The 25,065-nt window shown below is 40.7% G+C and overlaps 1 protein-coding gene across 1 annotated transcript in view; it reads left to right on the forward strand.

Moving 5' to 3' along the window:
• Positions 1-13,932, forward strand: part of RGSL1 (regulator of G protein signaling like 1) — a 77,119-nt gene extending 63,187 nt beyond the window's left edge. The window contains exons 15-21 of the mRNA XM_059413931.1: positions 3,071-3,245; positions 6,512-6,650; positions 6,884-7,008; positions 10,170-10,279; positions 11,579-11,652; positions 12,749-12,791; positions 13,895-13,932. Of these exons, the coding sequence (XP_059269914.1) occupies positions 3,071-3,245; positions 6,512-6,650; positions 6,884-7,008; positions 10,170-10,279; positions 11,579-11,652; positions 12,749-12,791; positions 13,895-13,932 (704 nt within the window). The remainder of the gene's footprint in view (positions 1-3,070; positions 3,246-6,511; positions 6,651-6,883; positions 7,009-10,169; positions 10,280-11,578; positions 11,653-12,748; positions 12,792-13,894) is intronic.
• The last annotated feature ends 11,133 nt before the right edge of the window (positions 13,933-25,065 follow it).

Raw genomic sequence — 25,065 nt, forward strand, 5'->3', positions numbered from 1 at the left:
GGCTTATTGCAGGAATTGCAATCAGGCCAGTTGGACTGGAGTTTAATGATTATGATTAATTAATTAAGATTAATGACATGGCCAAAGTGCCTGAGATAATACCAGAGGAATTGATGAAAATCTCATCACTCTTTTTTTTGTTGTTTTTAAAATTTAAATTCAATTAACAGTGTATGATCAGTTTCAGAGGTAGAGTTTAGTGATTCATCAGTTGCATGTAACACCCAGGGCTCATTCCTTCAAGGGCCCTCCTTAATGTCTATCACCTTCATCTCTCTTGTTGACTTTTGAGTTGTTTTAATTGTCGGTATGACAAATAATGCTGCAAAACACACATATTTAGCAATCGTGTATTTCTATGAGATCAATTCCTTAAAATGGGAGAAATGAGTAAATGGTTAAAAATAGTTAAATTTAAAAACATTACACTAATTAAACTCTCACCAACCGTATAAATAAGTGCCAAGTTGTCACCAACCTCTGGGATATTAGGCACTTTTTAAAAACTGAAGATCCGAGGGCACCTGGGTGGCTCACTGGGTTAAAGCCTCTGCCTTCCAATCAGGTCATGATCTCAGGGTCCTGAGCTCAAGTCCCGCATCAGGCTCTCTGCTCCATGGGGAGACTGCTTCCCCCTCTCTCTTTGCCTGTCTCTCTGCCTACTTGTGATCTCTGTCTAAAAACAAAACAAAACAAAAAACTGACAATCCAGTAAATGAAAACTAACGTGCCATTCTTATGTATATTTTTTTCATAATTGAGTACCCTCATTTGTTGGTCATTTGCAGTCCTATTTGAATTGTTTACATCCTTTGTCTATTTTTCTTTTTTTTAAAGATTTTATTTATTTATTTGACAGAGAGAGATCACAAGTAGGCAGAGAGGCAGGCAGAGAGAGAGAGAGGAGGAAGCAGGCTCCCTGCTGAGCAAAGAGCCCGATGCGGGACTTGATCCCAGGACCCCGAGATCATGACCTGAGCCGAAGGCAGCGGTTTAATCCACTGAGCCACCCAGGCGCCCACCTTTGTCTATTTTTCTATTGGAACTTTAATTTTAATATTATGATATTTTCTAATTTGCAAAAGTTTTTGTATGTATTTTTTAGGAACTGCTTTACAAACATTTAGGGTTTTCGAATAGTTCTAGTTCTTTTGTTCCTTCTTTTAAATAAAATTAGTTCAAACCCTCGTGCCCCAGAATGGTTAGAAAGTCTAATTTCACCCTACTTCAACTTCCCACATCCTGAGCTTTGGATAAGACAGCCCAAGAAGAGTGCTTCTATAGCTCAGTGGGAGATCTGTCTGCCAGTCGTCTGTTTTCTATCATTATCATTTACACTTTTCTGGGATTGTTACGTCCTTCAATCAATTGACCCATTAGTCATTACAAAAAAATATATATATATTTCTATCCTTGGTAATATTCTTTTCTCTGAAATCTACTTTGTCTGATATTAAGATAGTCACTCCAGCTTTCTTTTTATTAGTGTTAGCATGTATTATCTTTTTCATTTCCTTTACTTATAACCTATTTATGTCCTACAGTTAAAGTATTCTTATAGCTAGCATAGAGTTGGGTCTTGCTTTAAAAAAATAATACAACCTGACAAATCTCTACCCAATTGAGAGTCAACTGTTAAATATTCGGGACATTTTGTGAACCATCAATAGCTGAAACCAGCTACAGTGGAAGTATTTATTATAGAAATTGGCAAAGACACCAAAGCCAGTCTCCCCCCTCCCCTACCAGAGCTGGTTTACAAGTATATCACTGCTCCCAGATTTCTTGAGTGGATTTAGCATACTCTTTTCCTAAAATCCCTGGCCATCACACCAACTTCCACTACTATTCAAACTTTGTTTTCTCCTTTGAACTCAAGTCTAAGAGATAGATTATAAGACAGGAAGGAGACTTTGCTTTATTTGGTGCTGTAACCCTAGGACCTAGCACAAGGTCTGGGAAATAAGAGGTGCTAGCTATTTATTTAGTGTTGTAGTACCCTCCCATTTTATATGTAACACTTCTCCAAAAGGAATCCCACTTACACCATAGGAAGCACCATACCACATCAGCGATTCCTGAACAGATATCCAGAATAACGGATTTTATAGGAAGAATTGTAAATTCTAGAGCTGGATTAGACAATTTTCTTAAACCCAGCCAGGCAATTAACCAGGGACTGCTTGCCAGATACAGTCCAAAACTGTTGTCTTCTCAATCCTAAATCCCAATGAATGGATTTCTTTGTGTACATCCTACTCAAGAAACTTTCTAAAATAAATGTCTTGTTTTTCTAGACACAATCCAAACCTTCTTGAATCTTCTATATTCTTCTTTACTCATTTATGTCTGTTTTCTACTCTAGCACCCTACTCTCTGTTCCATTAAACTCCTTTACTCTTGATATTTTGACTTTTTTGTTGCGCTGCTTTCCCAGTTTCCTTCTAAATTACTTCCTTGATAAACCTAGAATAAGCATCATCAGAACCACAGATTCCTGGGGGCCTGGGTCGCTCAGCTGGTTAAACAACTGCCTTCAGCTCAGGTCATGATCCTAGAGTCTCAGGATCAAGTCCCGCATCAGGCTCCCAGCTCCATGGGGAGTCTGCTTCTCCTTCTGACCTTCTCCCCTTTCATGTTCTCTCTCATTGTCTCTCTCTCAAATAAATAAAAAATCTTAAAAAAAAAAAAAAAAAAACCACAGACTCCATTTTGAAGGTCACATCTGCATATTCAATTTCTGCAGAAATGTTAAGGATTGGCATAACTACAGTGCAATTATATTTCCATGAGACACGCACCAGGAAAACACCTTTCAGTACTCAGTTAATTTTTTTTTTTTTTTTTTGGGTGTGTATGTGGTCATACCATCTGAGCAGATGGCTTTTTTAGCAGTCCTTCAAGTCAAAGTAAAGCATTGAGCCCAAGGGTAGGAAATCACTATTTCAACAGCCCCAAAGATGGGTCCACACTTTCCTTTCTTCATTTTAGTTATGCCCAAGTCAAAGGCTTCAAGTTTAAGAGTAATATCATCAAACTAGATTTTAATTCTTTTGTCTTTCTCTCTCAGATTTCTCCACAACACCAAATGCACCAGGACGCCCAACCGCAAATGCCGCCAACGTCCGGAATGCAGACCTTGAGGATGGGGATATAATACTGATGAAGCGCCGAATACTTGGCCACAGAATTATCACCGTCAACTTTGCAATCAATGATTTGTATTTATTTTCTGAAATAGAGAGGTAAGTTTCCCATCTCTCCCTATCACGACTTCCCCTGGTTAGTACCTTCCTGCAAAGCCTGTAAGTGACACAGTGATTTCAGCCCTGCCAGGCAGGAATCTCCAATTGAAAATCTCACTGAATTCTGCCTGTCACCATATCAATTTCTGCCATCCTTCCCTTTAGGTCCTAGATGCTCTTCAGTATTCTGGAGTTGCCAATATTGAAATGATTGAAATATTGAAATGATATTTATACCCAGGAAGTGGAGCGCTTTTTTCTCCTTATTATTTGCTAATATGATAGAAGTCCTCTTATGGAGCACCACAGAGCCAATAGTTCCTTAGTTAGAACAAAGAATTTTAGTAATAAAAATTGTGTGTCTCTGTGTGTGCATGACATTGAACAGAGACATATAGTTATAGATATAGATATTATTCGTTGCTTTATCCATGCATCTTATGAAAAAAGCAAGTAGTAGAAAAAAAATTGGAGATCTTTCCATTACAGCTTTGGTGAAATACAGAAAGGAAAACATCTTTCTGCCCTGGGTCAGATTATTCTTACCTGTTGTTTAGTACAGTTTCTACTTAGAAATATTTCTCTCGACAAAGAAAAACAGAAGGAGAGGGAGAGAAAGGAGCCTGAACAGGCTCTATATCCAGTGCAGAGCCGGACGTGGGGCTCAGTCTCATGACCCTGAGATCATGACCTAAGCCAATATCAAAAGTCAGGTGCTTAAGTGAATGAGCCACCCAGGCACCTCTCTACTTAGAAATACAGAAATACTCTTAACCAAGTGTGTCTCATGTGCAGCTCTTCAATTTGTGAGCCCAGGGTCTGAACTTGCAAAACAATCATCCTGGGGTAAAGGAGTTAGACAATGGCTCTCAACACTGGTGCACATCAGGGTCTCTGGGAGCTGGTGAATACTGCCAATGCCAGGCCCAGAGATTTGGATTTCAGGGGTCCAGTGTGGAGCCTGGGAACTGGTACTGTCATAAGCTGCTCATGGGATTCTGATGGCAGCACAGTTGAGAACACAGGTCTAGCACCTCTGAAGGAGAAAACTGACTTAAAATTGTCTCGAACATTTGCAGATAGAAACAAGTGACTCTAAGAGAAATAAGAGTTTCTACTTCTTTCTCTGTCCTCATCAAAGGGAACATCTTTGTCATGAACAGAAAGGGTATGTTCCTGGAGCACTGATTTGAAATTTGGAATACATTTCCCCCATAGAAATGATGTACTGCATGGTGATTAGGTATCTTAGGTACTAAAGTAGAATGGCTTATGAGTCTATGTTTTAGAATGTGGTGGGCTTTTTTTTTTTTTTTGAGAACTTTTAAAAGTTCTGAACTAATTTAGAAATACAGATAGAGATGCATAAATGGAATTTAAGCTGATATAAGTTGGAAGTCTCCTGTACATGCATACAGGCTACTCAATCCTCTCTATATTACTTCACTCATTGTGTAACATTATTATTGTCATTTTTGCCTGCTTTTGGTTGATTAGCTTTATACCCTCTATCTCCATCCATGTTGTTGAAAATGGCAAGATTTCTTTCTTTTTCATGGTTGAGTAATATTCTATATTTTCTTTATCCATTAATCTGCCAATGGACACATGAACTGCTTCCATAATTTCGCCATTATAAATAATGCTGCAATAAACATAGGGGGTGCATTATTTCTTTGAATTAGTATTTTTGTATTCTTTAGGTAATACCCCATAGTGGGATTACTGGATTATATGGTAAATCTATTTTTAAATTTGTGAGGAACATCCATACTTAAATAGATATTATTATGTTAAATCATGCTAACATACTTCAACTCACCTCTCAAACTTTCAACGTAAAATCAAAGCCATTCCTCTAACTGGAGATCCATATATTTTTCTTGCATAAACTATATCCAAAATGCTATCAGCTAATTCTAAAATTTCTCTCTTTAAAGTGAGTGAGAATATAAAGGCAGTTTAATCCTTCTGAATTTTATACGTGTTTTTTCAAAGTTTTAAATTGCTTTGTCACACCTCACTCAATAGTAACCTTGTTTTTTTTTTCAACAGCAACTTTTTAAAAAACAACTTGCTTTTACTGGAACATTCCAACACATTCAAATTTATTTTCTGAGAAACAACAAATATCTTTTACTTTTATGTTCATATTTTATTAATTTTCATAAATTACAAATTATAGGAACAAGTACAACAGGCAAAAATCTTTGAGAAGAGGCATGAATAATTCTCAGTATGTATGTGCCTCAACTCACTGCGAAAATGTGAGAGTATATTACAGAAGGTACAACCGGTGTATATGATGAGCATGTCGTAGGCATCAGTCGGTGTGTTTTGAGACGTGCAGAGTATCTGGTCATTCAGCACACTGGTTAGGGGAATTGGTTAAGAGATCTTCTTAATCTGCACCCCAATGAGGCATTTAGCTCAGTTCCACAAATGCTTACTGATTGCTTGGGCACTGGGTTTGGTACTGGAGATTCAAAAGATGTGTTATGGTAAGACGTGTTCCCTATTCTCTGAGATCCCGCAAACCAATCTGGATGGCAGACAAAACACAAATGAGAGTTAATAAGTAGGATGATAGGTGCAGGAAGTGCATTTAGACAACTAAAAAGAAGGCAGAACTTTGTTTACCAAGTTCACTGCTGAATCCCTGCTCTTGGTATGGCAAAACAAGATTATAATGGGAAAATCTTAGTATTCTACTCTTAGGAAAAGTTTCAGCTGGGGAAGATGAAAAAGTTCTGGAGGTGGATTGTGTTGATGGTTGCACAGCACAGTCAATGTACTTAATGCCACTGATTACATGTTTAAAAATGGTTAAACTGGTAAATGATATGTTGCATATATTTTACTATAATAAAAAAAAATTAAGAAAAGTAATAGGTGGCTTCAAAGAGTGGTGGTAATTGTGAAAGCATCAGGAGGAAGGTAAAGAAAGAGCAAGATAACTCTTACCCCTTAAAGTCTTCAGAGGCAAAACCAGTACAGAGGTCAGGACGGAGGCAGGATGGGATACCTAAGGGAGTTTATGGTAAAGAAATACACTTGAAGAAGCACTTAGCGTGTTACCTGGCATGTGGTAGGTGCTCGATTTGTATTTGCCTGTGGAGGTATTATGATTGAATGAATTAAGTTTCAACCTGGCCCAGGATTGGCCCTGTCTTTTTTAGTCTAGAAATGGGTCTGGGCTGGCTGCCCTATTTAGTTGCTGCTTTTATCTTCTCCTCACTGATTTCCTACTTACTGCTTCTTTTTAGATTTAATGATTTGGTGAGTTCAGCTCACGTGCTGCAAGCCAACCGGGCATACAAGGAGAATGACGTGGCCCTAATTAGGTCTAAAGTTAACATCATCCTAAAGCTCTACCTGCATTCGGAAATCCCTCCAAGGCTGAGGGTAAAGGAGATTCCTGTTCCTCTCTGGGCATTTGCCAAGAAGCATTTCTTCCTCAAGAACTCTGAAAGCTGATAGGCACCTCCTAAGTCTTGGGTCGACCAGATGTCCTTTCCCTAGCAGTTGCATGAAAAGCTTCTGGGGAGGGGGTGGTCTTATAAGTCCTGGGGGGTCAAGAGAGGTTTCCTGCCTTCCCTGAAGCCTCAGCCATTAACATGCTCCCATTCCATGGGTAGGTGAACATCTCTGAATCCCAGAAGGATGCCATCATTGCTGCCATTGCAGAGGGCCACCTAGATCGGAACATCTTCCATGGAACTGTCATGTCTCTCTTCCCTGTCATTATGTACTTCTGGAAAAGGTAACTCTTTCTCCTTGCCCAAGACCACGAGGGCAGAAAAAAACATTTGACTTTCTAGAGTAGCCCTCTGCTTCACAGTTTCCGGTCTCTTGGGGACTATAATGGTATATTCTTATGCCACATAATACACCCCATCCCTCCCACTCTTATGCTGAAACTGAGTCAGAGGATGGAAGGCCAAGTAAGACTGGGGATCAGAGTACCTGGCTCTCTCCCAGGCACCTCCTCCTTGCTTAGCAAAATGATGTTAATTTTCTTAGGCATAGGTTCCTCACCTAAGAGTGAGTATGGACCTCCATACCTGGGAAGAAGTTCTGTCAAATTTAACACAACTGTAATTGTGCTTGAGGCGCTTCATGAGAGAGTAAGACACAAGAGTTCTACTCTGTTATGTCCAAATCCCATAATTACCATTAGAGGCACAGTTGCTACATATTACATTCTCAAGAGGAGCTTAAAAATTTAGGAGTTTTGTTGTTGTTGTTGTTGTTGTTGTTGTTGTTGTTGTTATTGTAAAAGATTGATTTATTTGAGAGAGAGAGTGAAGGGAGGCAGAAAGGAAGAGAATCTTCAAGCAGACTCCCCGCTGGGCACAGACCCAGACACAGGGATCCATCTCATGACTGAGATCGTGACCTGAGCCAAAACCAAGAGTTGGTCACTCAACCAACGGAGCCACCAACGTGTCCCAGAAATTTAGGTTTTGATGTCCTATCTCCCAATGTTAAAGTGGCAAATGTGGCAACACACTCAAAACTAAAACATGGTGAGGAAATTACGAAGGCCAAAGAACAAAAATGAAACAAACAAAATATCTGCAGGACAAATGCAACTGTGGCCCACTGGTTTCTAACCTAGCCTGCCGAATCTGGGCTGAGACACTGGTCCAGGTTCTCCCAGCCGGTTATTCATTCCTATAGTGTATAGTGCCAACCTATACGTTCCACACGGGGCCCTGTATGACAGTGACCAGAGGCTGAAATGTTCCAAGACAGGGCTAATTAGGATATTTAGATTATTTTATGATTCTGGCTCTTAGGGGACCTCCCCTCACACACACACACACACACACACACACACATGCATGCATAAGTGTTACTTTAGTGGAAGAGAAGTGTAAAGGTTGCTTACCAACCTCCAACCTTTATTTTAAAACCTCTATGATAAATAGAACTATCCTATGATCCAGCAATTGTACTACTAGGTATTTAACCACAGGACACAAAATACAGATTCGAAGGGTTATCTGCACCCCGACGTTTACAGCAGCATTATCAACAATAGCCAAAGTATAGAAAGAGCCCAAGTGTCCATCAGTTAATGAATGGATAAACAAGGTGTGGTATATAGACACCATGGAACATTCCTAAGCCATCAACAAGAATGAAAGCTTGTCATTTGCAGTGATGTGGATGGAGCTAGAGTGTATTATGCTAAGCAAAACAAGACAGTCAGAGAAAGACAAACACCATGTAATTTCACTTACATGTGGAATTTAGGAAATAAAACAGATGAATGCGTGGGAAGGGGGAAAAAAGAGAGAAGGAGAGAGGGGTGAGGAAAACAATAAGAGACTCAATGTTAGCGAACAAATGGAGTGTTGATGGAGGGCAGTGGGTGGGACATGGGGTAAATAGGTGATGGGTGTTAAGGAGAGCCTTTGTTCACTTGTTACGATGAGCACTGGGTAGTGCATGCAAGTGATGAGTCACTAAATTCTACTCCTGAAACAAATATTATACTATATGTTAATTAATTTGGATTTAAAGAAAACTTTGGAAGGAAAAAATAAATGTAATTCAGTTAAATTAAAAAAAATAAAACCTCTATGATAATACATTATTTAATACAGGATTAAAAAAGAATTAAAAATTGAAGTTCAAGATAACCAGTTTATCCTTTGAACATTAGTTGTTATCTAGCACCAAGTCCAGACTTGATTCTGGTTCTGCTAAGCAGGACTAAACAGAAATTTGTCCTGAAACTTTCTGGAGGATCAGAACCCTGAGAAATGCATGCTGCTCCTGGCTTGAGTCAGTGCTCGGCACTGCTTCACACCTATTTAGGAAGTATAGACTGCTTCAGGGAGACTTTGGATCCCTAATCCTTATGCAGCTGGTTCTTCACTTGCTTTCCTATACACTCCTATATAAAGAGTTTTATATTGCACAAACTGTGTCTACATATGTTATCCCAGATGAACCTCTCAACAGCCCTTTGAGATGGGTGGGGCAAAGTGTCATTATCCCTATTTTATAGATGAGTAAATTGAGGTTCAAAAGGGCTAAGAGATGCCTAGGAGCACTTGGACATGGTAAAACCAGGATTAGAAACAAGGTCTCTCAATATTTTAAGCACCATAAAGTATGCATTGTGGCATGCTGGGAGCTTCCTGATGGGACAAAGACCCATTATAGCGAGTGGAATGAGAGAAACAGCTGGATCAAATAGAATGCCCCTTGGGGGCATGGGAAAGAGGGCATGAGTTAAGACTATCAGAGAAAAGGCAGGATAGAAAATAAATCCAATCTTGGCCAAGACCAACCTCCAAGGGGTCCAATGCAAGAGTGGGCTGATGGACAGCAAGGCATTAGGGGCCAGGGGGGAACAGATGAAGAGAGTTGTGAGGGACTCCAGGGAGCAATAGTTCTTAGATTGAGTAAGTATATGAGTGCAAGTTCATGTGAGGAAGGGGTTTACTCAGACTGCTGGGAATGTGATGACAGGGTCATGACTTTGAGTAAGGGACAAGATAAAACCAGGGATTGGGACCTGAGAGGAAATCAGTCAGACACTCAGGCTGTACCACGTGGGATTAAGTGGAGAGCTCATAGTCTGATGCTCAAGCAAGCATTGGAGGGATTGACTCTTACTCAGACCTGGATAAAGCAGATTCTTTAAAGACTCCATTCACTGGTTCCGAAAGGGGATCCCAACATACTGCCCACACAAGGTCCTCACTGGAGCTAGGCCTGGACACAGAGAGGGCTCAGAAGAAGGGCCTCTGACAGGCAGCACTCCAAGGCCAAGTCTTTCCTCTTCTCTACTGCACACTTTGCTCTCTGTGAGGAGTGGCCCTGACCCAGTTGCCCTGTGCTCAGTGTGCCAGCCTCTTCAGCAGGTAACTTTTTCCACGTGACCAGAAGCCAATCTTCTCACAGGTTTTGTTCCTGGAAAGCAGCCCGCTCTTACTTCCAGTTCAAGGGGAAGAAACACAAGGATAAAAAAACTTCTCCTAAGCCCACACACAAGTCTTCTCCTTGGAGTGGAGGTAAGCTCTACCATGACCTACAGCTCCATTCTCTAAAGAATGAGACTCATAAAGGGAAAGAAAGCAAAGGTCCAAAGGACCAAGGTAAGACTTCATAGAGGGTATTTCCTGGAGGGGTGGGCATCTCATTATCTTGGCTCTCAGAGAAGCCTTAGAGTAGGTTTTGTCTGTTGATATCAGTAACAGCAAAACGGTACCCCACCCATGTACCACACTCCTCAGCAGTACCTCTCAACAGCCTCAGGATGTAGGTCATGGTCCGTGTGGTGGGTAGATAGGTGGTGACTTGCTTTACTGCTATTTAAAAGCCCCTGCTCCAACTATCTCCAGAAACCCTATCATTTGAAAAGCATCTGTTTTATGGTGTTAAATAAGAAAATTAAAAAATGGATTTGGGGTATGATTTTCATGTGGTAAATATATATATATCTTTATGCAAGTATGTGATTTTTATGAGAGCATGGGAAAATTTCAGAAATAAAGTATTAATAGGATTATCTCTGCATGGTGTGATTATGAGCGATCTACATATTTATTATTAATATACTCTTTATATGTCATTCATATATTGTATATTATTAATATGTGTATAAATAAACAAATAGATGTGTTTGAAAACAAACGCAGACATGTTTTCTTAGCAGAGCAGTTAAACTCAATCCCTTTCTTAATATCTGCACTGAGATCAGTAAGGAAATATTAAAGAGGGGGAAGAGGGTGCACAGAGCAGTGTCTGGAGAGAGCAAGACTGGATGTCTCTGCAGTGGAAGGTTCTGAGAACCAAAGAGAACAGGTCTGTGAGTCTGAAACCGGTACCAGCATCAGAACAAAATAAGGAGATAGGACAGGAGTCTTAAAGACAGCAACAAATTGTCCTGTGAGAGAGCTGAGCATTCCATGGTTTTAGTTTAAGCCTATGCAGTTCTCAGGTCCATTTTTTCCAGATACTTAACCCTCCCTCCCTTCCAGCCTCCTCCCAAACAAGCGTCCCACTCCCTTTGGGGAGTACAAATGAGGCTTTTGAAACTTAACCCATCACTAGCTTGCATGAAGAGTGAGAGAAGCAGCTCTGGCTGGTTGTGGAGCCAAGTTCCTGCCCCTCTGAGAGGTTCACCTAAGTAGGAAATAAATCGCCTTTACCTCCCTGATCTCAAATATAGAGGCTTGGATTTAGATAATATCTGTCAGGAACATCCTATACTCCAAGGAATGTTGTCAAGAACTTCCTTGCTTACATATAAAGATTTATTTTGTTGGGTGTTATAAGGGATTTTAATGTTCCGTGTCTTTCTTCTCCAGGAGACCATGCCATCTTAAGATTCACCTTGCTCAGAGGTATTGAGTGGTTTCGGCCTCAACAGAGGGAGGTAATAGCAAGTCCAGGCCAAAATTGTGAGTTGGAATTAGAATCCCACTGATCTAACTACTAAGATGGTGACTCTAATCCAGTTTGGCCAAGCTCCTTAATGACCACAAGGAGACTGAGGTCCCTGAAATGTGAAGCGATTTGCTCCAAATCACCCAGCTTGTGAGTGACAGAGATGGGATGAGAAGCAGGTCTCCTGACTGCCTTTCTGGGGCTCTGTGCACAGCTCTCATCTGAATGATTGTATCTTCCTAATTCTTTTGTAGCCCCTTGAAGGCAGGTCCCTTAGGCTTGTCTGTAGCTCTGCTGGCTCCTCTGTATGTGTGGTGGTTCCAATGTGTGTGTGGACACAATTGTAACATCCCAGTTGTTGTTTCCCCCTTCCTCTGAGAGCACCTGCTGGCTTGAACAGAACCTCCATCCCATACCTTCTGCTTCCCGGAAGTGCCTGCTACAGATCTTCCTATCCCAGTAATAAACACTCTGGTCCGAGCCATCCGTATCGGAGCCACGTTACATCCTTTTTCTCCTCCCATCTTCAGCCTCAAGGAGTTAAGCCCTCTTCCAAGTATTAAAGTTGCCTTGGTTTCCACATGGTCTCTCCTGACAAGCTTTTTCTTTCCCCCTATACCACCTGTTTCTAGGTTGAAGATACTATTTCTTTCTGCTGCTTATGGGCATGAAACACCAGCTTGCCTTTTCTGCCCATTTGCATATGTTCCCTCAATCCTTAATGGGGGAGGCCACTATGGAATATTGCCCATAATCCATAGGGTCCAAACAGCCTTAAACTTTGTGATTCTAGTATTCATATGGCTTCATTTCTTTTTGTTACTTCCCTGGGTCTTTGGGGTTGGCATCATGACCTTTGCATCCAGACAAAGTGTCTCCTAAGACCAAAGGTACTGCAGCATTCAGACCAGGTCTCCTTAATGTCCCTGGAGCATCACTGCTTCACCTTCCATTTCCCCACTCCTTCCCTGAAGGTGTTTCCCCAGAGGTTGTTTTGGGACGGCCTTCCTGGGCTGCAGGCCCTCAAGTGAGTGCCTGTACCCTGAATTCTGATGCAGTTTTTCTCTACATTTGTCTTTAGCTTCATCTAGCAACCTTACCCCATCACCACTGTGCAGCTGTGTCCTGTCCCAGCATAGGCATGGGTCAGAAGTCCTCTTCTTAAGTTCAGAGCTGTGTTGTCCACGTGTACAATGGGAGATGGGGGAGAAATTTCCCAGAGACCTAGCTCCACATCCTGACACTCCTTAGCAGATGAAAACCAAGAAGTTGAGGTTGCTTCTTCTGGAGAGTCCTATCGTCAAGATAGTTAGGGAAGGGTTTCTCGGTGGGTTTCCTTACATGTCTCCAACTAAGGCACTTTTAGGAAGTTGGATCCCCTGACCCACCTTCTAGGAGAACATTAATGCTAGGAGAAGAGTGTCTCATTTGATCTTTTATTACCAGCCTCCCTGATACTCAAGCTTTTCAAGGTAAAGGGCATTAAATGGAAAGAAAAAGAATTGTTTTACTTGGCAGGATATTTTCAATAAAACCATAAAGGACTTGAGCCTGTCAAAATCTGATTCAGCGTGGGGCGCCTGGGTGGCTCAGTGGATTAAACCTCTGTCTTCAGCTCAGGTCATGATCTCGGGGTCCTGGGATCGAGCCCCACATCAGGCTCTCTGCTCAGCAGGGAACCTGCTCCCCCCACCCTCTGCCTGCTTCTCTGTTTACTTGTGATCTCTGTCTGTCAAATAAATAAATAAAATTTAAAAAAAAAAATCTGATTCAGCCTAACTCACTTCTGTACAAGCACCAAAGTGGAATTCATGCTACATTAGAGCTCTGAGAAAATCACTAGTGGGTCGTGGAAGACCAAACTGAGCCAAAGAGCTGCTTGAAAGTCAGGGTTATAGACACCAGGCCATGTGACTGGAAGGCCTGGTTTCCTCAGCAGCCAGCCCATCTTCTCATATCTTCTACAAGGTCAACAGGAGTTTAGAGCTGCCCCAGTATCACTTGCCTGGAAGACAAGAACTTTGGAATTGTGTACAGAAAAGCAATACATAGCTTCAGGGATTATCAGTTCTTGGAGAGGAAGGTAAGAAGAAGAATTCAAGGAGCCTTACCCTGAGGTCAAAGGGTTTTGGTCTGGACACTGCTATTCCTAAAGGGAATGCCAGCAACAAACCAGCAGAGTATGCCAGTTATCTCATTGCCATTCTAATAACTGGCCACTCTCCTCTGTTCCTTCAGACCAAAATTACCTGACACCAAAAAGGAGAGAAAGTAGTCCAGTCAGACTCCCAACAGAGGCACATCATCTCTCAGAAGCCTCTTAACACTGACAAAAACTTTTCTGGTCAGAAATGAAATGGCCCAGTGTCATCTGCCCTGGAGTGATCAATGGGATGTCAGCCCAGACATGGTAGGATGGGACTTCAGTGGCTAAGATGTGAGCAGAGAGCATGAACAGAAGCACCTCTGTGCTCCTTGATCCTGGGGTTCCTGTCAGAGATGCTCTTTCTACAGTGGGCATGTAATATCACCTGACTCTTGGGGTCAAGAGACCTGAGTTCTTGATTCACTCTGGAGCTGCAAAGCCTTGAGCAGATCTCTGACTCATGAATGTCAACGAATCCCATGACAAATGTATGTAGATGGCATTAAACACTCTAGTAAACAAGGTGCTGTTTTTGTCAACAGTAAACAGATGGGTTCTTAATGCTGGGATCTCCAATTTGGACGATGACTCAGATCCATCCTTAGGAAATCCTCACAACCCTGTGAGTAACCATGTTAAAAATTACTTCTTTTTAAACAGATAAGGAAAGCCACACAGACGGTAAGTGTCTTTCCCCAGATCACCAGGTAGTCAGTGGCAGAGTCTGGACTATAACATACCACTTCCAAATCTTCGGCTAGTCCTCATTCCATGATCACCCTCTATATAACTTTTCATGCCCAAAAGGAATAGCTCTTCCCTAGAGTTCTGTTTAGTTGTCAATTAATAGATAAAGAGACTCTTTGGGAATTTTTTGAACTAAAGGCCCAAAATATTGTCATGGTTATAGAGCACTAGGTTCATTTTGAAGAAAATCAGGAGTAAAATGACCAAATGTCCTAAATGATCCTTCCACTTGAGATAATTGAGAAAAGATGGGCTCAATCCTGTGAGCTGCAGAACAAGGAAAGACTAGAAAGCTTACTGGGGATGCCTCTCAAATTTCCAGGCAGTTTCCTCCTATGTTCACATCTTTTATTTCCTAGACTTTTCTCAAGAATGAAAAATGTAATGTCCGCACACAAATGCCTGGGACAGTGAGATCATCTGAATGGAGCTTTGATTGTGACAGGCCAAGAAGACTCTACGCAGATGTGACTAAAAAAGGTGTTGCCTCAGATGACATGTGGAGAGCCTCAGGCCACTGGGAGAGAGTCCAATGAAGTAAAAATTCGGCCTAAGGAAGGCCCAGAAGAAAGGAGTGAGAATTTCCTCCCCTAATGAAGCTAAGTTTCCAAGACAGAATTTGAGTTAACAGATAGATCAGAGGGCATGAGACAGAATTATAATTTTTTAAAAATCAGGCAAGAAACTAAGGCAAGAAGAGAATGGGGAAGAACCCTATTAGAATTGAGCTGTCAGGAATGATCTTGGTCAAAGATAAACAAGTCAAAACCTTGCACAAGGAACCAGAAAAGATGTTAGGCCACAACAAAGCAATGATGAGGATCTCGTAAAATACTGATTCAGGGTCATGTACCTAAATATCCTCCCGTTGGACTGAGGCAGAACTGAAACTATAGATTGGTAGTAGGTGGGTCCCACTGAAGGAAGAGAAACCTCACTCAAAGAATTCATCTGAAACTGTGATTTTTGCCCATTTCATAATTCTCTACCTATATACACTCATCCATAAGTATAGTCGCACGCGGAGGTGCAAGCACACACATTATTCAGAAGACCTCACGATACTTCATAGGACCACCCTGAACTGAAAAAAGTAATTCTGCTCATTTATTGAGTCTTGCTGTTGCTTCCTTTGCTTTTGTATCCTCTCACTTCAGAGATCCCAGATTGAGTATGTTTTTACTCTAGATTTAGGCTAGTGTCACAAAGGCAATCAGCATGCAAACAGATCATATAAATGAGTAAACAAGCCATGAGAGGTAACAAGGAATGCTAGAAAGTGAACACTTGTCAAAGGGGACAGTAACAGATCCGGCAGCCAGCTCAGTGGGGCCAGACAGAGCTCCTTAACTTAAGGCAAAAATAAGGAAAGAAAGAAAAAGAAGAAAGGGAGGGGGAGGGCAAATACAAAAAGGAAGAGAGACAAAGAACATGAAATTTAAAGTTTTTATAATACTGTGCAAATCAAACAAAACTTGGTGCTCAGTAACCAGGGCCCACAGCCCAACAAATGCAAATCTTCGTGTTAAACTTTTTCTTTCCCCCTTGTAATTATATTTGGGTCTGGGGTCTATCTTAGAAAACATTAGGAGGGAGGAGAAGTCCAAACATTAGACCGATGAGGGTCACTGGCATCAAAGTGAGGAGGGAACAAAGTGCTGGCGGAAGACAGCAGCGGCATCCCCTGCAACCCCTCCCCACCCCCCATACCTGGGTGGGATGGTTGTGACGTCCTTCCAGGACAATCTCCCAACTATCTAATGTTAATGCCTTGCTAGAGGAGAAAGACAAGCTTAACTTCACGACTGGCAAGGAGCTTCGGTATCTTGAAGGTCCTCTTTAGCATATGAAAGTTCTTTTAAAACCTCCCCTTTCCCTTACCTCTCCCAACCCCACAGTATATAATCAGCCACCCCTCACAGCCCCAGTGCAGCAGGGCTTTCTGCCCCCCCCTCCCCACCCCGGGCGCTGTCCATGGGCTTTAATAAACCACCGTTTTGCCCCCAGAGATGTCTCAAGAATTCTCTCTTGGTCACTGGCTCTGAACTTCACCCCACTGAAACCCACCTATATTCCAAAGCCAAATAAATCAAAAGGGAAAGGCCAGGGAAGGAAGGTGGCTTCTTCTAGTCCCTATATTAGTGTTCTAGCTATCATAACAAATTACCAGACACTCACTGGCTTAAAACAATACAATGTTACAATGTTACGGTGCTGTAGGTCAGAAGTCAGAGCTGGGACTCAACGGGTTAATGTCGGGTGTGCAGAGCTGCATTCCTTCTTAGAGGCTCCAGGGGTGAACCCATCCTCTCGCTCATTCATGTGGTTGGCAGAGTTCAGGCCCTGCAGGTGTAGCACCGAGGTTTGATTCCTTGCTGGCTGTCAACCCTTCTTTGCCTGACGGAAAAAGCCCCAACTCCTTAGTAACATATAAGACCACTGTCGATCTGACCCCAGTCTGGGTTTCCATATTCATCTCTTGCCTCTTCCTCACGTATTTCATTCCCCAGCAACATTGTGTAAAATGTCCTTCCTCTTCCCCTCCACCTGGTGATGCGACATCACAACAGTGACACCTCCTGGTTGTCTCCTCTCTCTTCCCACCCTTCTCTTTCTGCAACGTTTCTTCCCCTTCTTGAGATTCTTGTTTATATATATTCCTCACCTGCTAAACTATAAGCCTTTATAAGACAGAGACCATGCCCTGTTTTTCTTTATGCCTCTAATAGGTAGCAGAGTGACATGCAGATAACAGTTGCCCCGTAAAGACATGTTGAATGCATGAGTAAATGAACTGTGCTAGGTTTAGGAATGCAGTGGAAAAAACAGAACATGCACTTTATGCCTCTCTGACCTTACAGTTAATGAGGCTCACTTCACAATTAGTGTAGACCACGATGTTCACCAGAAAAATCAAATCAGTCATCAAATCTGATTGCGACTAGCCCATTAAAGAAGAAATATATAATTTTCTTTACGAATTTTTTTTTTTAATGTTCAATGACTCTTGATGCTTTAAGGGCTCTGTATTTTTTTTTTTTTTAGGAAGTTCTTACAGCCCATTCAGACTGAATAGTAATGAAAGTGGCAGGGAAACAGCAGGAGAGACAGAGGTCCACCTTCCACCTTCAGAAACCTTCCAGTTGCACATCTGGAAATGACATAAAATCTTCCCTCTTTCTACAAAAGTTGGAAAAGATGTCTGTCCTTCATTCTGAAAGCCTCCAACTGATCCAAGTGTTGCTGCAGAGGAAGGGGCAGCTTGTGTGCAGCACTTCGGGGTGCCAGTCCCCACCCCTACACTTCAACCAGAGCTGCAGATCATTAACCAGAATAAAGGACGTCCATATTCACAATGGGAGGGCCTCCCATACTCTTCTTAAAGGAAAGGACACAGCAAAACAGTATGTCACTCCCCAGGGGCTCTTAAGGTCATTTTCAATTCAAGAAATTAATGGAAATATTACTCCCCCTTCTGGATTAAGACCATGGACCAGCCAGGCTCATCCAGAAGCTCTGACACATGGCCCACCCCTGACCAAGAGTCCAGGCCAGGAGGCCCGGCTGCCATTCCTATGAGCTCATGTTTTTCCATGAGGCAGGCTTGGTTTTAAATCCCATCTCCACTCCTTCGAACCTTGGCAATCATCAGCAAATTACTTAATCTTGTTGAGTCCCAACAGTGTAAAATAAAGATAGTAATGTCTGCCTCCTCGGGTTGTTTAGAAACCGTTTGGGATCATATAGGCCAAGTGCACTTCATGGTGCCAGGCACAGAGCTTGCATTAAGGACATTAGTTGCTCCCCCTCTTTCTACCTTTTCCCTAAATTTCCTGGAACATGAAGGAAATGATTGACCCAGAGTGACATAGTTGAAGAGTTAAATCCTGAAAAAATTCCAAACGCTTTTCTTCATGTTGTTTATTAGCATTGAATAGCCGGGACTTCCACAAACCCATTAATTTCTAATGTGTAATTTCTACATAGTCATTTGGAGGATTTCTTTACGTTGTATAAATCTACTATTTATAGGAGGCTTAAAAAAAAATTTTTTTTTGTTGTTCCTCCCGAGCCCCTAACAGATACTTCACAATATTCAAGACCCTTCATTGAGCATTTACTATGTGACAGGTAGGATAGGAATCACAAGATTTATTTTACAGGTGAGCTGATGGAGGTCTGCAGAGAAGTCTCTTTCTGCCTCTTGCTTGTGTGGTTACTGAGAAGTAAGATGTAACTCTTATCTTTGTTCCTATATAGATTAAGTGTTTTATTCCTCAGGCTTTTTTCAAGATTTTTTCCTTTATCTTCGATATTTTATAGTTTGGGTATAATACGCTTAAGTATAGTTTCTTTTGGCAGTTATTCTTCTTGGCTTTCTTTAAACTTCCTGGATCTGTGGCTTGACATCTAGCATTAATTTGGGAAAATTCTCAATCATTATTGCTTCAAATATTTATTTTTTTCCTTTCTTCTTTTTCTGGTTTTCCCATTACATGAGTGTTACACCTTTTGTAATTGCCCCACAGTTATTGGATGTTCGCTTCCCTTTTTCCAGGGTTTTTCTCTTTTTACCTTTTAGTTTTGGAGGTTTCAACTGACAAAACCTCAAGCTCAGATTTTTTTCTCAGCCATGTGCAATCTACTAATGTAGGTATCAAAGACATTCTTCATTTCTGTTAGCATTTTTTTTTTAATCTCTAGCATTTCCTTTTAATTTTTTCTTAGAATTTTCATCTCTCTGCTTGCATTACCCATCTGTTCTTGCCTGTTGGCCATTTTCTGCATTCAATCCCTTAGCATATTTAGCATAGTGGTTTTAAATTTGTGGTCTGATGATTCCAACATCCCTGCCATATCTTGGTCTGTTTCTGATACTTGCTCTGTCTTCAGACTGAGTTTTTTTGTCTGTTAGTATGCCTTGTAATTTTTTGTTGAAAGCCAGACATGATATACTTAATAAAAAAACAAAAACAAACAAACAAACAAACAAAAACCTGTGGTTGACAGGACTTTTATAAGGTAGAGGTAGGGTGTAAAAGAACAACATTCTACAGACACACCTTGTTTTATTGCCCTTCACTTTGCTGCACTTTGCAGACATTGCACTTTTTAAAAGTTGAGGTTTATGGCAACCTTGTGTTAAGTAAGTCTATTGGCACCATTTTTCTCTGACAGCATTTGTTCACTTCAGGTCTCTGTGTCATATTTTGGAATTCTTGAAATTCTTACACTATTTCAGATTATTCCATTACTATTATATGTATTATGATGATCTGTGATCAAGTGATCTTTGATGTTATTATCATGACTGTTCTGGGGAGCCACAAACTGTGCCCATATATGACAGCAAACTTAATCATAAGTATCATGTGTATTTTGATAGAACAGCTCTACCAATTGGCTGTTCCCCTCCTTTCTATCCTCAGGTCTCCCTGTTCCCTGAGACACAACAATATTGAAATTAGGCCAATTAACAACTCTACAATGGCCTCTAAATATTCAAGTGGGAGGAAGAGTCACATGTCACTCACCGTAAATCAAAAGCTAGAAATGATTAACCTTACTGAGGAAGCATGTCAAAAGCTGAGGCAGTCTGAAAGCTAGGCCTCTTGTGGCAAGGAGTTACTCAGGTAGGTTGTGAACAAGAAGGAAAAGTTCTTGTAGGAAATTAAAAGTACTATCCCAGTGAACACACAAATGGCCTTTTTACTGATATGGGGAAAGACTCAGTAGTCTGGAGAGAAGATCAAACCAGCCACAACATTCCATTAAGCCAAAATCTAATCAGAGCACAGCCTTGACTGTCTTCAATTTTATGAAGGCTGAGAAGGGTGAGGTGACTGCAGAAGAAAAGTGTGAACCCAGCAGAGGTTGGTTCATGAGGATTAAGGAAAGAAGCCATCTCCATAACACACCAGTGCAAAGTGAGCCTGCAAATGCTGATGTCAAAGCTGCCGCAAGTCATCCAGAAAAATCTAGCTATGATAATCAATGAAGGTAGCCACACTAAACAGATTTTTATTATAGATAAAAGTCTTATATTAAAAGATGCCAGCTAAAAATTCCATAGCTAGAGAGAAGTCAAAGCCTAGCTACAAAGCTCATTTGTTAGAGACTAATGTACCTGGTGAATTTAAGTTGAAATCAACATTCATTTCCACTCCAAAAATTCTAGGACCTTCAAGAATTATGCTAAGTCTTCTCTGCCTATGCTCCATAAATGCAACAACAAAGCATGGATGATAGTATATCTTTTTATAACATAGTTTACTGAATATTAAACCCACTGAGACCTACTGCTCGGGGGCTGGGGGGGGCGGAACATTCCTTTTAAAAGACTCCTGCTCACTGACAATACACCTGGCCACCCAAGAGTCCATGGAGATGTATAATGACATTAATGTTGTTGTCATGCCTGTTAACACAACATTCTGCAGTCCATAGATTAAAGACTAATTTTGACTTTCAAGTCTTATTATTTAAAAAATACATTTCTTAAGGCTATAGCTGCCATACATAGTGATTCATCTGCTGGATCTGAGCAAAGTAAATTGAAAACCCTCAGGAAATTGTTCACAAATGAACTTTAAGAACAGTCGTGATTCATGGGAAGAAGTCCAAATGTCAACCTTAGCAGGAGTTTGGAAGAAGTTGATTTCAACCATCATGGATTACTTTGAAGTTCAAGACTTCAGTGGAGGAGATAACTGTAGGTGTGGTAGAAATAGCAAGAGAACTAGAATTGGAAGTGGAGCCCAAAGATGTAACTGAATTACTTCAATCTCATGGTCAAACTTGAATGGATGAGGAGATCTTTCTTATGGGCGAGCAAAGAAAGTGGTTTCTTGAGATGGAAACTACTCCCAGGGAAGATGCTGTGAAGGTTGTTGAAATGTCAACCCAGGATTTAGAATATTATATAAACTTAGTTGAAAAAGCAAGAACATGTTTTTGAGAGGATCCATTCCAATTTTGGAAGAAGTTCTCCTGTGGGTAAAATGCTATCCCAACAGTATTGATGCTACAGAGAAATCATGTGTGAAATAGTCAATCAATGTGACAAATTTCATTTTTGTCTTATTTTAAGAAATTGCTTCAGCCACTCCAGCCTTCAGAAGCCACCACCATGATCAGTCAGCAGTCATCAACATGGAGGCAAGACCCTCTGTGGGCCAAAAGGATTATGAATCTATGAAGGTTTCAATCACAGTTAGCATTTTTAACAATAATTTATTTTTTTAATTAAGGTATGGATATTTGTTATTTAGACACAATGTTACTGCATACTTACAGACTATAGTATAGTGCAAACATAAATTTTATATGCACTGGAAATAAAAAAATTCCCTTGACTCACTTTATTCACTTTATTATGGTGGTCTAGCACTGAATCTACAGTATAGCCAAGGTATGCTTGCAGTCTTACCATTCGATCAAAAATTTTGCAAATGCTTCACAGTTTTTCTTCCTCCTCCTCCTCCTTCTCCTCCTTCTTCTTTTTTTCTGTAACCATTTGCCTGGTCCAGGATGGCCAGAGGGGGCCGGATTTGTGTATTGCCTTCCACATGGAAGGCTTGAGTAGCTGCAGTTGGCTATTTGCCTTTCACCTAGGCTGGTTAGACTCTGATAAAACCCCAATACGTTAGGTCTGGTAAAATAGTTTCTCTTGTGGGCCTGCCTTTCTCAGAATGCACTGGTGTGTTTCAAAATGCTTACTTTTTGCCTCCCTCTCCTGAAAGCCCAAAGGTATTTTTCTCTGATCTTTACTGTGAGAACCTGGTAAAGCTCCTGGAGGTAAAATGCACGAAGTGTGAATCTTGCCCCTGTGATTGAGTCTTCCTGGGTTTTGCTTTGTTTTGTTTTGTTTTGTCTCCCCGACTTGTCCATACAGAACCCCCAGCAATTTATCAGTTACAGCTTAGATTTCTTCCCCCATATTTGGTCTCACTGAGGTGGGTTTCTGCTCTGGTACGCTGAAATTCTCTCTAATTCAAGGAGCAGCAGTTTGCCCTGTGATCTTGCTCCTTTGATAGATCTAAGAAAGTTTATTGATTTTTTTTTTCAGTTTGTTCATTTTTCCCTTATTGATAGAATGGGATGATGGCTTCTAAGTTCCTTACATGCTGGATCAGAAACCTGAAGTCCTGGGGGAGATTTTTTAAAAGATTGAACCCGGGGCCCAGACTTAATTGGTCTGGGATGGGGCCCAAGCGATTCTAACACAGAGCCAGGGTTGAGAACTACTGACAGGTACCACGTACACTTTTCTACTGAAGGAGAGAAATAGGCAATGAGAATGAGTACAGACGGCTTTGTCTTCTCGGTCACTCTAGTCAGTCTTCTCCGGGCTAGATCCAGTTCTTTGGGTATTATCAAAGGAAATAGCTACATGACATTTGTGGAATTTTACACTTTTTAAAATATATTCACAGGGTCGGGCAGTCATCAACACAAACTAATTTTAGGACATCTTTTGTTGATCTGCAGTTCAACTTGGGGAGTACTGCCATCTTAATATTAAGTCATCCAATCCATGAATCCATTTAGCATAATAAGCATAAGACTGAGACTTATATAATCCTAAAAATCAGCATTGTAGGTATGTCTTGCTCTCTATAACAGCTGAATTTGGCAATAGTTGAAGAAAAACCCATCTTTATATCAAATTACTTTCCTAATTAGGGCTATTTTTAGAGCAGTTTTAACTTCACAGTAAAATTGAGGGGAAGGTACAAAGATTTCTCATATACCCCTACCCCACACACATGCATAACTTCTCTATTATCAGCACCCCTCCCCACCAGAGTAGTACATTTGTTACAACTGATGAACCTACATTAACACATAACTACCCAAAGTCCATAGTTTTCATTAGAGTTCACTCTTGGGTGTTGTACATCTAAAGGGTTTGGACTAATGTATAATGACATACCATCATTATGAGTATTCTTACTGCCCTAAAAAGCCTCTGCTCTGCCTATGTATCTCTTCTCCCCTGATAGCCCCTGGCGACCAATGATTTTTTGACTGTCTCCATAGTTTTGCCTTTTCCAGAATGTCATATAATTGAAATCATGCAGTATGTAGCCTTTTTATATTGGCTTCTTTCACTTAGTAATATGCATTTGAGGATCCTCCTTGTCTTTTCATGACTTGATAAATCATTTAATTCTAGCATTGAATAATAGTTCATTGGATGTCCCAGTTTGTTTATCCATTCACCTACTGAAAGACATCTTGGCTGTTTCCAGGTTTTTGTAATTATGAGTAAAGCTGATATAAATATCCACGTGCAGGTTTTTGGGTAGCCATGTTTTCAGTTCCTTTGGGCAAATACCAAGCAGCGTGACTGCTGGATCATATGGTAAGAATATGTTTGGTTTTGTCCAAAACGGCTGTACCAGTTTGCATTCCAGTCAGCAATGAATGAGAATTCCTTTTGCGACACACCCTCCCTCGCCAGCATTTAGTGTCATCAGTGATCTAGATTTTAGCCATTCTAGTAGGTATGTAGTGATACCTTGTTCTTGTTTTAATTTTTATTTCCCTGATGACATATAATATAAAACATCTATTCATATGCTTTTTGTCTGTATATCTTCTTTGATGAGGTGCCCATTAAAGTTTTTGCCTATTTTTAATTAAATTATTTCTTTTCTTTTTTTTTTTTTTTTTTTTTTAAGATTTTACTTATTAGTTTGACAGAGACACAGCGAGAGAGGGAACACAAGAAGGGGGGAGTGGGAGCGGGAGAAGCAGGCTTCCCGCTGAGCAGGGAGCCTGATGCAGGGCTCGATCCAGGACCCTGGGATCATGACCTGAGCTTAAAGCAGATGCTTAATGACTGAGCCACCCAGGCGCCCCAAATTATTTGTTTTCTTATTGTTGAATCAAGAGTTCTTTGTAGAATTTTAGAGAACATCCTTTATCACGTATGTCTTTTCCAATTTTTTTTTTCTGGTCTGTGTCTTCTTTTCCCATTCTCATGATAACTGTCTTTCACAGAGCAGAAGTGTTTAATTTGAATGAGGAACAGCTTATCAATTTTTCTTTCATGGTTGACATCTTTGGTTTTATATCTTAAAGTCATTGACCCAAGGTCATCTAGGTTTTCCCCTGTGTTTTTCTTCTAGGACTTTTATCATTTTTAACTTTAAATTTAGATCTGTCATATATTCCAAGTTAATTTTTGTGAAGGGTTAAAGGTCTGTGCTTACATTCATTTTTTTTGCACATGGATTTCAGTTGTTCTGGCACCGTTTATTGAAAAGACTATCTTTGCTCTATTTTATTACCTTTGCTCCTTTGTCCTTCATGGGGGTCTAATCCTGGGCTCTCTATTCTAAAAAATTTATCTATTTGTCTGTTTTAGCTACTGATAACTTTGTCTGTTGTGCTGATCTATTTGTTCTTTCCCAATATCACATTGTCTTGATTAGTGTTGCTTTATTGTAAGTCTTGAAGTTAGGTCCTCTGACTTTGTTTTTCTCCTTATATATCATATTGCCAATT

This window comes from Mustela nigripes, chromosome 10, assembly GCF_022355385.1.
Source record: "Mustela nigripes isolate SB6536 chromosome 10, MUSNIG.SB6536, whole genome shotgun sequence".
NCBI lineage: Eukaryota > Metazoa > Chordata > Mammalia > Carnivora > Mustelidae > Mustela > Mustela nigripes.